Raw genomic sequence first — 14,049 nt, 5'->3', positions numbered from 1 at the left:
GGTGTTCCATGGTCAATGTAAAGCAGTACAGAATACTGCAGCATTTAGGGCTCTCAAGTAGGTACTACAATGCATAAAAGGGAGAGGCACTCACTGTGCAGCAAAACGAGTTTCATTAACTTGCCATGCTAGGGTGCTGGGGAGCAGTGAGTTTGTCAGCAAGTAGCCGGATATCCAAGCAGGATTTTGTGCTGGTGGTTTGGACTGAGATTGGCAACGACCGCAGAATAGGGTGTTAAGGAAGCCTACCATGCCATCCAGGTCTTCTAAAGAGCCACGGATCCCAGGTGTGCCGTAAGTGGTTAATGTGTTGAACAGGACTACAATAATGAAATGGTAATAAAAAAACAGGGGGCCAATATTGGGGTGGATATGTTCATCCCTGTAACGGTACGGAGGGAAATATATATATATATATCCATACAAACATACATACATATACATACATTCACATAGCATGACTGCCCGCACAAACCTGAAAAACTAGTGGGAATTGTATAGTTGTGGGCCCCTGTTACTACTCTCCTCCTGCAGAACACAAGTGTTGAGTACATTTTATGTATTAAATCAATGCAAAAAGTCTGTTTACATAATACTAGTGACGCAAACTTCGGTATGTTTTTGGATCTAGCAAAAACATAACATCTTCAGAAAACAACAAGACTACATGAGCCATCTCCATTTGAATCACATGTAAACACTCATCGAGGCAGAATTAAGGCCCTGGTTTTTAGTTGTTCATTACTCCAGTACCGATTTGGTATAGACTGGTACACTAAGCAACTTGCAAACACCTTGGGATAGCAGTTTGAGCTTACCACATCACTTCCAGACAATGAAGATACCGAAGATGCTGATGATCCAGAAGAGAGAAGCTGAGTGCTGGACAAGCTCACGAGCTGGCTGCAAGGAGAATCAGTATCCCTGTTCTGCTGCTGTTCTTCATTTGAGGGAGAAATAAGTTCCTTAACACCAATTGAACCTGTTTGTAACAACCACAAAAACATTTATTGCCAGTCATTTGAAAAAAGTGTTAATATTCTCCATACAAAATTGAAAGTCAGTCAAGTTAGAACCTCATGCAAACTATGCAATGTTTAGAGAATGTAATTTATCTTCCCTCATCCATTCAGAATAGAATCCCAAAACTCTAGAGCCACACTGGAATTTCATTAACCATGTACAGACGCTCAAACACTTCCCACCTAACAAGATTTTAGAGTAAGCAATAAAGGCAACACTAAACTGAAGACAAAAATGCATACCATAATTATGCCCCAATAAAGTAAAGGCATAATAACTGCTGCACTCCAACAATCAACCTTTCGGTAGTGATATATCTAAGAAACATTAGTTATAGATTCCTTACCTTAGAATTACCCCCAGGCGTCAGACAGGATCCAGAAGGTTTTTTCATCAGCAGTACCATTGGCCGTCGCAAGGTGGCGTCAGTCGGCTTCGCGTCAGTCATGGTCGCCAGGAAGATGTTGCGGCAGCTACTTAGACACCGCCCTCGCGCGCTGTCAATTCTGTACACGACTTTCCGCACCAGAAACGCAAAGCCATGCAAGTCACTGATCACTGGTGCACAAAACTAGGGCCCTGAAAGGATATCCTTAACCCTAGAAATCAGTTCGCAGAACCGAGAGGATGGGTGGGGGTAAGAAATCTGTAACTCATGGTAAGAAATCTATAACTAATTTTTCTTACAGATATATCATTACCGAAGGTAAGTAACTTGTTCATCTGAAAGAAACACGGTTATAGATTCCTTACCTTAGAATAGATATCCCAGCAATACCAACCCCGGTGGTGGGTCTGCGATCACACCAGAAAATCTTGGAGAACAGAACAGCCAAAGAAGCCATCTCTCCGGACTGGACTGTCAAGGCAGTAGTGTTTGGTAAATGTGTGCAGTGATGCCCACATAGCTGCCTGACAGATGTAATGTAGAGGAACTCCTCTTCCCAAGGCAGTACCGGCTACTGTTGCCCTGGTGGAATGGGCGCGTAGCCCCTTTTGAGGCTCCTTTTTAAACCACAAAATAGAAAGCTTTTATACACAAAACGACCCATCGAGAAATGGTTCGCTTGTGTACGGCCTGACCTTTCTTGGCACCCATGTAGCCAACAAATAGCTGGTCATCCACCTCTAACGGTTTTATGCGATCCAAACAGAAACCGCACGTTTAGGGTCCAGACGGTGGAGCCTCTCCTCCCAAGGATGCAGAGGCTGAAAGAAAGTGGGCAAAGTGATGGTCTGCCTGATGTGGAAGGCAGTGACAACCTTGGGCAGGAAGGATGGACGAGTCCTAAGGACAAATCTGTCCGGATGTACAAAGAGAAAAGGAGGCTTAGAAGAACGCGCCTGGAGCTCACTCACTCGTCTAGCAGAGGTGATGGCCACCAGGAACACACAGTTTTGAGAGTCAAGAGTCTTAAAGGACAGTTGTGAAGCGGCTCAAAGGGAGCGCACATCAAGTAAATTAAAACCAGGTACAAGTCCCACTGAGGCATGACGAAGGGAATAGGAGGTAAGAGATGAGTTATGACTTTCAAAAAGAGATTTACAACCGGGGACTTGAAAAGGGAAGGCTGATCTGGTAGCCGAAGGAAGGCAGAGATGGTCGAAAGATAGCCCTTGATAGTGCCCAGAGCAGAGCCCTGCTGGGCTAGAGAAAGAAGAGAATCTAAGAAAGAGGGGCAGAAAGGGGGATCCACAGCTTTTGCTGTTCAGCATGCCACAAACTTGATCCACCGGCAGGCGTATACCGTCTTAGTGGAGAGACACCTGGCTGCCAAGATTACATCACAGACTTCAGAAGGCAGGATCAACTGGCGCCGCTCAATCACTATGCAAGGAGGTGGAGGCTGGACCGGTTTGGGTGGAGAACCGTCCCCTGCTGCTGCAACAGAAGATCCTCCAGAAGAGGCAGCCTGTTCGGAGGATCGACAGCCATGTTGAGCAGTTTGGGAAACTAGACTGTGCCCAATCCGGAGCCACAAGAATGACTTGGGCCCGGTCGCGCCTGATCTACAGCACTCTGGGCAGAAGTGGTGTAGGTGGAAAGGCGTACAACAGACTGCAACTCCGCTCGTGACGAAAAGTGTCACCTAGCGAGTGCCTCCTTGGAAATTCAAACGCGCAGAAGTGCCGACATTGATCTGTTCGCCTCCGAAAAGAACGCGCAATCAAGGCTCACCACACTGTTGAAAGAGACCTTGAACCACCTCAGAGTGAAGACGCCATTCGTGATCCATCATGCACCTGCGGCTGAATTCGTCCACCCTGGTGTTCAGAGAACCTGCCAGGTGTTGAACCACCAGGGATATGCCCTAATGTTCCAGCCATGTCCAGAGTCGAGGAAATAGGGTCCACAACCCCACCCAGCCCTGTTTGTTGCAGTACCACATGGCGGTGCTGTTGTCCGTTAACACCCACACTACTTCCCGGACAGAGGGAAGGAATGCTTTTAGTGCTAGACGAATCTCCCGGAGCTCCAGAAGATTGAGGTGCCTGGAATCCACTGGAGACCAGAGGCCTATGATCTCCGCCTCTCTCATGTGGCACCCCATCCCAGAAGGAATGAGTTAGTCACCACAGTGTGGTCTGGTCCGGGAAGGGAGAGGGAGAGGGATCTGCCATTAACCCCAATCCTAGTTTGTGTGCCACCACTGCAGTTGATATGCAGTGCCCTCCGAGATATGGATGCAATCTGACAGATTCCCTTGATACTGCGCTCACTAGAACTTCAGGTCCCATAGCAGAGCTCACATATGCCACCTGGCACGATCGACCAGCAGGATGCAGGAGGCCATGAGGCCCAGCAGTCTGTCATTCTGACCAAAATCCGTGATCAAGCCTGAAAGATTGTAATCATAGCCTGAATATCCCGGGATTGCTGTTCTGGAAAATAGACTCCAAACCGCGCTGTGTCCAGAACTGCTCCGATGAAGAGGAGCTTCTGAGAGGGAGTCAGGTGTCACTTTGGCACATTGATGAGAACCCCAGCGAATGCAGGAGGTCGGCTGTAGTCTGGAGGTGCTAAACTACTGCATGGGGCAAGCCCGCCTTCAACAGCCAGTGGCCGAGATAAAGGAAAACTAAAACCCCTGTTCTGCATAGATGAGATGCGACCACCGCCATCACTTCCGTGAACACCCGAGGGACGCTGTTAAGGCCAAATGGGAGCACGGTAAATTGAAAATGCTCGTGGCCTACAGTGAACGGTAGGTAACGCCGGTGGGACGGCAGGAAGGGATGTAAAAATAAGAATCCTGCAAGTCAAAAGCTACCATCGAGTCTTCGGGGTCGAGGGCAGACCAGACTTGAGCAAACATCAACATCTTTAACTTCTCCTTCCGGAGGAAGCGGTTGACGTCCGAGATCAAAGATAGAATGCAGGCCCTTATCCTTCTGGGGGACCAGAAAGTAGCGGGAGTAACAACCACGACCTACTTTTGAGACAGGAATATGCTTGATGGCTCCCTTAGCCAAGGGAGACGTAACTTCCTGCTGGAGAAGTGCCAGAAGATCTTCCGACATGCAGTGGTATCTTGGTGGCATGGCTGGCAGGGTAGTCCCTAAGGGGAAGTAGCCCCTTTGGACTATTTGCAAAACCAACCTGTCGGACATGATGTGCGCAAGTGGGGGCGGTGATGGTGAATTCTGCCACCAAATGGCTTTTGATGGGCCTGAAAGGTCGGAGTAGGAGTGTTTGGAGGCTGATGCAGAGGGGGGGTTGGTGGACTGGCCAAACGCTGACCCCTGGAACCACGACAGTTGTACCCACATCCCAGCCGCGCAAAGGTTTGGTAACTTGCTGCGGCCGGTGGGTCTGGCCAGGACGTAGCGAGGGCGAAAAGCAGACTGCGCAGGGCATGTGGAGAGGCCCAAGGACTTGGCCATAGCCTGCAAGTCCTTGAAACGCTCTAGAGCGTTGTTTGCTTTGTCGCCAAAAAGGCGACTGCCATCAAAGGGCCTGTATATCAAGGTGTTCTGGACATCCCCTTAAAAAACCAGTCGGCCTCATCCAGGCACAGCGGCGAAGTGCTACATGGTTCTGCCCAGAGAGTCAGCGGTGTCCAGCCCACAACGTATCACAAACTTCGCGGCATCCCTACCGGCGGCAACAGCCTGTGAGAGCACTTTCCTGGCTTCCTCCGGACACTGAGGCAGCACCTGCGCCACCTTATCCCACACCAAGTGGGAATAGCAGCCCAAGAGACACGCAGTGTTTACAGACAGCAGTTCTAAGCTGGTTGAAGAGAATATTCTTTCCAAAGTGGTACAGCTTCTTGGATTCCCTTTCCAGTGGAGTGGTAGGGAAGGCGCTTTCGGAAAATGAGGCTTGGACTACCAAGCTCTCTGGGGTGGGGTGTTAGGAAAGGTAAGTGGGGTAGTCCTGAACCAGGCAGTGGGGTCAGGCAATCATCCTGTCCACGGGAGCCCCCGTGTTGGGCCTGGACCAAGTGCCCAAAAGGGCAGTAAGGGCCTCGTTGAAAGGAAGCAGAGGCTCCAAAGAGCTCGCCGCTGGCTGAAGCACTTCTGTCAGGAGGTTAGTCCTGACTGCCATGGTAGGGAATTCAAGGTTGGGAGCCTCGGCTGCCTTAACCAACACCACTGCGTAAAAAGCTCCTTCCTCTATATCAACGGAAGGAGGAGACATCATGCCAAGGTCAGGGGAGGTGTTCAGACCATTGGCATCCTCCAGTTCCTCTCTCCAGTATTGTTAAGATTCTACCTGCTCAGCAAAAGGGTCTCCTGACACCTCCCAGTCCTCCTCATCCTCTGGGTGCCAATCTGGCTGGAAAGGGACTCCAGGAGTAAACAGGGGCACAACACCCCCTCTTGGCACTGGATACAGCGTCGGACAATGCCGGTAGGGCTCCAGGTCCACTTCGGGATGGAGGCCGGGGGGGTTGCTGACCGGCGTCGAATGTGGTAGTGGTGCCGGAGGAACCGTTGTTGGTGGAAGCGTAAATCAGGTCTACAGGGGCTGATCCAGATCAAGGCCTGAATCCAAGGGGGGCCTGCAGAACCAGGGCTGGAGCCGTCGGCGGAAAAGGCCTATGCCCAGACAAGTCTGCGGGGCTCGAAGGCGAGCCGGCGGGTTCAGGCCGCCCAAAGATACTGTGCAACGCCTCGTAGAACGTAAGAAGCTGGGCAGGAGTTGCTCTGGGTCTCGGAAAGGGAGGGAAACGTGAAGTCTGCTCTTCGGGCTCCGCACGCGGAACCGCAGGAGGGGCACCACCCACGTTAGTCGGGTTGGCCGTCCGACGAGAAGTTGAAGAGCGACATTGCTTGTTCGACATCTTATGCTTCCACTTACCCGACCAGAGTCCGAATACTTTGAAGACTTGGAGCCCGAATGATGGTGGCTCGGTGCTGGTGCTCAAGGAGCTTTCGGGACCGCTCCCTCAAAACCTTCAGTGCCATCGACCGGCAATCTGAGCACGACTAGGGGTCGTGGTCACGATCCAGGCAAAAAATAAACGCAGTGCGGATCCGTCACCATCATCCAATGACAGGACCCACATGAAACCTTCGGAGTAAAAGACTCAAAAAAAGAGGTCGAAAAAAGTCGGAAAATTTAGTTTAAAAAAATGACTAGAAGTAACGCTCTTCCTGGATCGGTGCTGGTTGGCGCGGAAAACGAAAGAACTGACATCAGTGCGCGAGGGCGGCGTCTAAGTAGCTGCCGCAACATCATCGCAGCAAACACACCAGCAACGATTGACGCAGAGCCGACTGATGCCACCTTCTGACGTGCAGAGGCACTGCTTATGAAAAGTTTTCAGATCCAGTCTGAAGCTTGGGGGTAATTCTAAGGTAAGGAATCTATAACTAACTTGTATCTTTCAGATACAACTTTCCCTAGATCTACTTTTCCTTGCATGTGTGCTGCTCACCTCCCTACACTTTGTCCACCCTTTCATCTGTATGTTCCAGTTGTGTTCTTTCCACCAGAGGTATATGAATATCTCTACTTTGCAAGCTACTTGATGTTTGAGTACTTGCAGCTTCCACTCACAGCCTTGCACTCCAGCTCGTTTCATAACCCCTTAATGTGGGTTAAGAGACGCTCCAATTCAAGGAATATCAATGCCTCATGAATCCAGCACAAGATCCAGTAGCGAAATCCCACAACCTCTCTTCAGACTCTTAGCTTTCAAAATGAACAACTTTGCTTCCCCTTCCATTAAGGCCTTCAGCTTCATCTGGCGACATGACGATCAGGTTTCAAAGTCATGGTCTGATGGCAAACACCAGACACTGTCTTGATGCGGGTCAATGATGGACATTTGACCACTGCATTCCCTACATGGTTCAAGCCAGACTACCTTGCCGGAAGCATCTTCACTAGTAACAAAGCTACACCTACAGAATAAAAGAAATCTCCCAGAGAATGGAGAACCTGGGAAAACGGTTACGAGTCCACGGTGTGAAAAAAGGGAATAGCTGTCAGCACACCGAGTAGGTCTTATGGCTCCAATGACATCATGCAGAGATGCGTGTTGAGTCGTGGCATTAGAACATCCTCATCGATGTGGGAGAGCTATAGAGAAAACCTTGTGGAATGCTGCGCTTTGGTTCTATTCAAAAGATGAGGCATCTACAGGCAGATATATCCATCAGAAATAATGCTGTTCGCCATACTTGAAAAGGACAGGTCAATACAAGAAAAGTATAGAGATGCATACAAGGTTAAATGCAGAATAAGTAAACAAAGGAGGCAGGAGAGATAGCCAAAGAAGGGCTAACAAACATGCTTTTATATATTCACTTTTTCATTCTGCTTTATGGCCTGACATTAGGTGGCACCCAATCCTACCATTTCAAGGATTAATGAAAATAGAGAGCCTAATTATTTTGTGTTACACAGTTATTGCACACATACTAATTGAATAGCTATATTCAACAGTTTGAAACCTACTGTACTTACACTGCCCATTCAAAGACAAGTAGACTGAAATGATACAATTCAATATTCTAAACGGCAACTTAGCATTAAGCGCTAAATGTCTATTTTGACCAGGCTCGAAAAAGCTTACATTGTCTTGCAGAGTAAATATTTAGGCAGAGAAAGGTCCAGCATCCACAGCCATAAGCTGTCCTTCACATGAAAAATTTCAGGTACCATTGTTCAACTGAAACTTAATGTATAGCTTTTTACTGCAGACCAGGAAGAACTCAAGTTCCCCAAGAGCAGAAGATAATTGCCCGGTTCGATCCCCACCCAAAGTCCGCAGTTTCCCTGTGAAGTGGGCAGATTTGCCCACTTACATTGCATATTTTGTAAAGCCTGGCAAGGCGGCATAGAAAACCTGCTAGTCTCCTTCAAGGCCATATGGAACAAGAAACTTGGCTTCTTTCTTGAGTACATGGTTTGCATAAGGCCTTTTGTCATTAGGTGAATTAAAATACCTAGAAGTTAGGAAACGGGAATCCCTGTAAATGTGGGTTGGCCAGCTTATTTGATATGTATCCATCAATCATATCATTTGTAAAGCGTACTACTCACCCATGCGGGTCTCAAGGCGCTGGCATGGGGAATGCTGCAACTGCTCGAAAAGCCAGGTCTTGGTGTTTTTCTGAAAATCAGCAGGTCTTGGGTCTGCCGTAGGTGGATGGGGAGGGTGTTTCAGGTCTTGGCGGCGAGGTGGGAGAACGATCTGACGCAGGAGGTCTCTTCGGAAGCGGGGGGACTGTGGCGAGGGCGGCGGAGAGGAGCTGGCGGGTGGGGGTGTAGAAGCGTAGTAGTCTGTTGAGGTACGTTGGTCCGGTGTTGTGGAGTGCCTTGTGTGCGTGGGTGAAGAGCTTGAAGGTTATCCTCTTGTTGACCGGGAGCCAGTACAGGTCTCAGGTGGGGTGGGGTGTGATGTGATGTGATGTCGAGGATCAGGCGTGCAGAGGCGTTCTGGATGCGTTGGAGCAGTCTCGGGAGCCGTCTCAGGAGTTTGGCCGAGGCTCCTGCGTAGAGGGTGTTTCCGTACTTGCTGCTGGCGATGGCCTGGGTGACCGTTCTTTTCGTTTCAGTGGGGATCAACTTGTAGATCCTGCGGCGCATGCGGAGGGTGTTAAAGCATGCTCAAGTGTTTTAAGTCAGCATTTAGCTAATGCTGCATTATTTTTACTTTACTCTTTTTGGAGAAGAAATTATATTAGATCAAGAGGAAAAGGTCCATAAGATTTGTAGGCTCTTAGAATAATGAATCGTATTGTACAGTCTCAGTAATTTGCATTCTTCTTGATATATGCAAAGGTCTCATGTGCCCAGGGAACATGACAGTGTATCAAATTATTTCCCAGCTGTTACTGTTTTGAAATTAACAGCAGGGTCCTTACGTTGCTCATGAACATACTAGGTAGATTGTTTTACGCAGGCAGTATTTGACTTTTTAAACATGTCAAGACTAGTTATTGGGGGCATCTAACCAAATAACTGACTAACCTATTCACCATTCAAATTACTTTCATATTGCACTATACTAACTCAACACTAATCCTTTATGGGTTCCGGAGTAGATTGCTACTCGCCGAAAAAGTGCTTCGACAGGGTTAGTAAGCGCTCTATAAATGCAATCACAATACAATCTAGGACTCAAGAGCAGTCCAGCAAACCTTGGATCAAAGTTTGTTGTGTCCCATGTACGACTAAGCTGAACGAATTGTCAAGTCAGTCTTCAAGGCTTACTGCTGGTGTTGCACAGGGTAACAATGTCTAGTTCTAGCATGGTCTCATAATAAATTTTAGGGCAAAATCGGCATAATTTTTTAGAAGATGCGGCTTACAAGTAAAATACTAGGCTCCATTTTACAGAATTAGGTTTTTATTGAATATTTTACTTCAATTTGTGCCCTAAGCTTACATGTGTTAATCCGGTAATAAAATTAAAGGCTGTCTTAGCAAGGTGCATCACATGATACTGAAAATTCTCTCAGTTCAATACACAATTACTTTCTGTACAGGAACAGTATACTAGGAACAGGTGCCTGAACGATTCTGGGCCCGTATTGCTAGTAGGGCACACTTTCCCTGTATGCACCATGGCACACCTCATAGGTGCACCAGACACTAACAGGCAGAGTGCGCTCAATTCCAATAAATGAGCTGCTCCGAAGGCAGCAGTGTACTCGCACTGCCCCGGGAGCAGCACATTACGTGAAATACGGAGTGGCTGCTTCCAAGCAGCTCTGCGTTTGTCTGTGCAAGAGGCAACCCGCCTCCACTTTGAAGAGGAGAAAGATTCCCTTAAAGGTGGGTGCAGTGACAGATTGCAACCTCCTGCAAGGGGATGTCGGGGAGAGTGGTGCAGGGGGGTGGTGAGATTGTTCTTGAGACCCCCTTGACCCTTCTTCGAGAGGGCTGTCTTAGGAGGCGTACTGAATGCACTGCCCGTTTTTTGTGCACTGTAAGTACCTCGCAAAGGCCAATTTGCTCCTGCGCCCCCTTCTATAATATGCTGTGATTGCAGAGTCAGATATTCCCTCCTTTGCATGGGGCCAAGCATCCATGCAAATGATGAAACACACTCATCATAGTGCTGACATTGTGACAAAGCAGTAGCACACACTTGAAGCCAGTATATAATACGGCCCCATGTGGGCAAGTTACACTGAGTGATGCTGGCATCTGTGGCATTGAAGATTCAAGGAAGCAGAGAATGTGAGGGCAGCAGGCAGAAACTGGGAGGTTTCAGGAATGCAGGCGGTGAGTCACTCAATACTTGCAGAAGTATAGAGAAAGGCAGGAAGCAAATGAGAATATAAAGAACAACGAGAACCAAAGCAATCACCACCCAGAAAGGTAGAGGACTATTGATGTGGCCTTTCATGCCTCTTGTAAACAATTTTACACGAGGGAGACACTGGCCTCTGATTCTGGATCGGAATATCCCCATAACAATATTAAACTTCCCATTCTTAGAGATTTGAGATTACATGCGATGTCTGGGATGGATTGGGATGTGGAAGTAAGCGTCTTCCATGTCCAGAAAGGTCATTAAATCTCCCTCGTTTAGGAAACCTGGAATATGAGGGGGTGACCATGCGAAATTCTGTTTTTTTTTAGGAATCTGCTCAGGTTGCTAATGTCCAGGATTGGTCGCCATTCCCTGATTTCCTTTTTATCAGGAAAAAACGAGAATAGAAACCGGTCTGTCCCCGATTTACTGGGACCTTCTCTATAGCATTCTTGAGGAGCATAGTAAAAGCCTCTTTGAACAATAAATGAAGACGAGGGGGGGGTCCCTTGGGTAGAGTGGTAGGAGGCTTGGTGACAAATTCTAGGGTATGCCCGTTTTCCACCAGGTCCAGAACCCTTTCATCTGAGGTAATTTTTCGCCACTTGTCCACAAAGGAAGAGGAGGAAATGTGATTGGTGCCCTGTTGAGATCACTGCTTTCTGCCAGAGTCTCTCCCTTGGTTGTGGGATCGCTTTCGACCCCCTTGGCGAGAGAAACCAGCTGTATTGGTATGGCGGTACAATGATTGGTAGTTCTGCCTATATTGGAGCTGGTACTGCCTGTTCTGTTGTTGGTAACCTCCTCTAGAGGAATAACCACACCCCTTAGCGCCTCTGAATGTTCCACGTTTGAATTGTAAGGAACCCAAAGATCTTGCTGTGTCCGTATCGGTCTTTATTGCTTGGAGGGCTTCATCGATATTCTTGCCAAACAAAAATTGGCCATCGTAGGCCATGTCCAATATCTTTGTTTGGACTTCTGGTCTGAAGGTGGTGGCTTTAAGCCAACCCTGGTGCCCGAGAACTGCAGCTCCAGCTAGCGGTCTAAAATTTGTGTTAACAATATCCAGTGCGCAGTCTATCGTTTCAGATGCAGCACGCTCACCCTCAAGTAAGATCTTCCGTGCCTCCTGCCTTCTGTCTTCAGGAATGAGGTCAATTAACCCAGCCATATCTGACCACATTTGGCTGTCATAATGCCCTATGATAGCTAGGGAATTAGCTGCCCTGATGGAAGCAGCTGCCATAGTTGAAAACTTTTTTCCAATGAGATCTAGACAACGTCCCTCCTTGTCTGGTGGTGTCGTAATAGGTGTTGCCGGGTTCTTAGACCGTTGCTGGGTAGCTTGGGAGGTGACAGAATCCGGTCTAGGGTGTCCAATGAGACAAGCTGGGCTATTAGTTGGAGCACAATACTTTATCTATTCGTGGAAGCACTGCAGGTACGGATGTGGGGTTTTTCATGATTGTTCCATATATAATCTATTATAGGGACTGCCCTGGTAATCTTCCTGGATTTCTCTTTAAAATCAAGGAGGAAACATTCGGTGTGCTCCACGGTAACAGGGAGCTGAAATCTGGCAGCAGCCCGCTGTATGAGATTGTGAAACCTCCCTATATCCTCTGGTGGCGAATCAGAGGGTAGAGGAATCAGTGGTGAAGGCATGGGGAGAATATACGAATCCCGTGGGTCAACATGGGGGTTTTATGGTAATTCACCCTCTTCAGCTTCCTCTTCAGAGGATGTGTCTGGGTCTTGAGGAGGTTGTGACTGTTCTTGAGGAGGCTCTGAACTCTGAGGTATCGGAATTGGAGCCTCAAGTGAAGGTAAAGGTCTAGAACGGTCACAGGTGGAGGGGTGGAATTACCTGCTGGGGTGGAAATCGCTGCCTATAATCTGCAAGCATGGCTTTTAATTCCTGGATAAGATTTGGAGGCAGATGTCTAGTGTCACACTGGGGAACTTGTCTATGATACACCTTATGATGTGGGACGACAATGTCCTCCTGGTAATATTGCTCGCTGTAATCCTCCTCCTCCTCTTGACATTTTATATGCAGCTCAGAAGGAGGAGTTTTTTCAAATGGCCCTTCGTCCTAGTCTTCATAATAGTCATTCAATTCTTACGGATATGTTTCCAGGAGATGCGACGGAGTAAGAGGTGATATATTGCAATAGTCATGCCTTTGAAATGTCTTGAGCTGAGGCTCCTAGATGGGACAGGCGTTGAATAAGTTGGAGCTGCAACCAAAGCCTTAGTTGGAGTGGGTAAAACCACTGTAGGTGGCATGGTCGTCAACGGGATTTCAGTCGATGGACTTGTCGTCAAAGGGATTTCCGTCGATGGCATAGTCGCCGACAGGCTCGCCATAGACGTGATAGTAGACGGGATCACAGTCGACGGTTCAGTCGTCGACAGCGTAGAAGGTACCTGTATCTTCGTCGACGATACATCTCTCGTCAACGATGGAGGCTTCGTCGACGGAGCTTTTGACGACATATGCTTCACTGATGGTTTCGTCGATGAGGCTTTCGCCGACGATTCCTCGACTACGGTCGTCTTAGATACTACAGAAACCCTCGTCAACAGTATAGGAGATGTAATAGACAAAGTAGAAATATTCTCAGTCGACGAAGGAGCTGAAGAAGTAACACAAATAGTTGACGATAGAGGTAAAGCCATAGATTGAGAGGCTTTTACTCACTGTTTTAGAAGATTGTTCCTGAGATTCCTTGAGAGAGGAAGTCTGTGGAGACTGTGTAGGCACAGAAGTTGTTGAAGGAGACCTCAGAGAAGGGCCAGAAGTAGAGTGGGAGGATTTAAGGTGTTTCTCCCCTCACTAGACGAACTGTCCTGTGATCTAGCTCTCTTGCTAGAAGTTGAGGCTCTGTCCTCCTCTTCAGCCGAAGAGGATTTAAGTCACAACAGGACTCTTGCCTCCCAATCCCTGAGGGTTTAACCCCTTCAGTGCTCATGACAAGGTCAACTCTTCATGGGTTTTACCTGCCCTGTGCTTATGACGAGTTGACCTTGTCATGAACAATGTGTATCAAGGATCTTCAGCACCCAGAGGGAAAACCCCCTAGCAGCCAAGGTGTTAAGAAGGGAAGGTACGGCAAATTTTACAATCTTTTGCCTCATGCTTCGGGTAGAGGCAGTAGATACAGTCCTTATGTTGATCATCAACATGAACTCTTCTTGTCGTCCTACCCGGCTTGATCAAGGCCGTCTTGTCAGACATGTTGAAGAAAAGACTGTGTGGCACTCAGGGAGACTCCCTTCCACACAACGTGCAGTGAAA

The 14,049-nt window shown here is 48.1% G+C and overlaps 1 protein-coding gene across 1 annotated transcript in view; it reads right to left on the bottom strand.

Annotated features, from left to right (window-relative positions):
- TENT4A (terminal nucleotidyltransferase 4A) overlaps positions 1-14,049 on the bottom strand; it is a 694,370-nt gene that overhangs the window by 51,367 nt on the left and 628,954 nt on the right. Inside the window, exon 10 of the mRNA XM_086965283.1 lies at positions 819-982. Coding sequence (XP_086821409.1) covers positions 819-982 — 164 coding nt within the window. The remainder of the gene's footprint in view (positions 1-818; positions 983-14,049) is intronic.

The sequence above is a fragment of the Lissotriton vulgaris genome, chromosome 4_1 (genome assembly GCF_964263255.1).
Source record: "Lissotriton vulgaris chromosome 4_1, aLisVul1.2, whole genome shotgun sequence".
Taxonomy (NCBI): domain Eukaryota; kingdom Metazoa; phylum Chordata; class Amphibia; order Caudata; family Salamandridae; genus Lissotriton; species Lissotriton vulgaris.
Note: the sequence above shows the minus strand (reverse complement) of the source record. Positions and strands in the feature narration are given on the sequence as shown.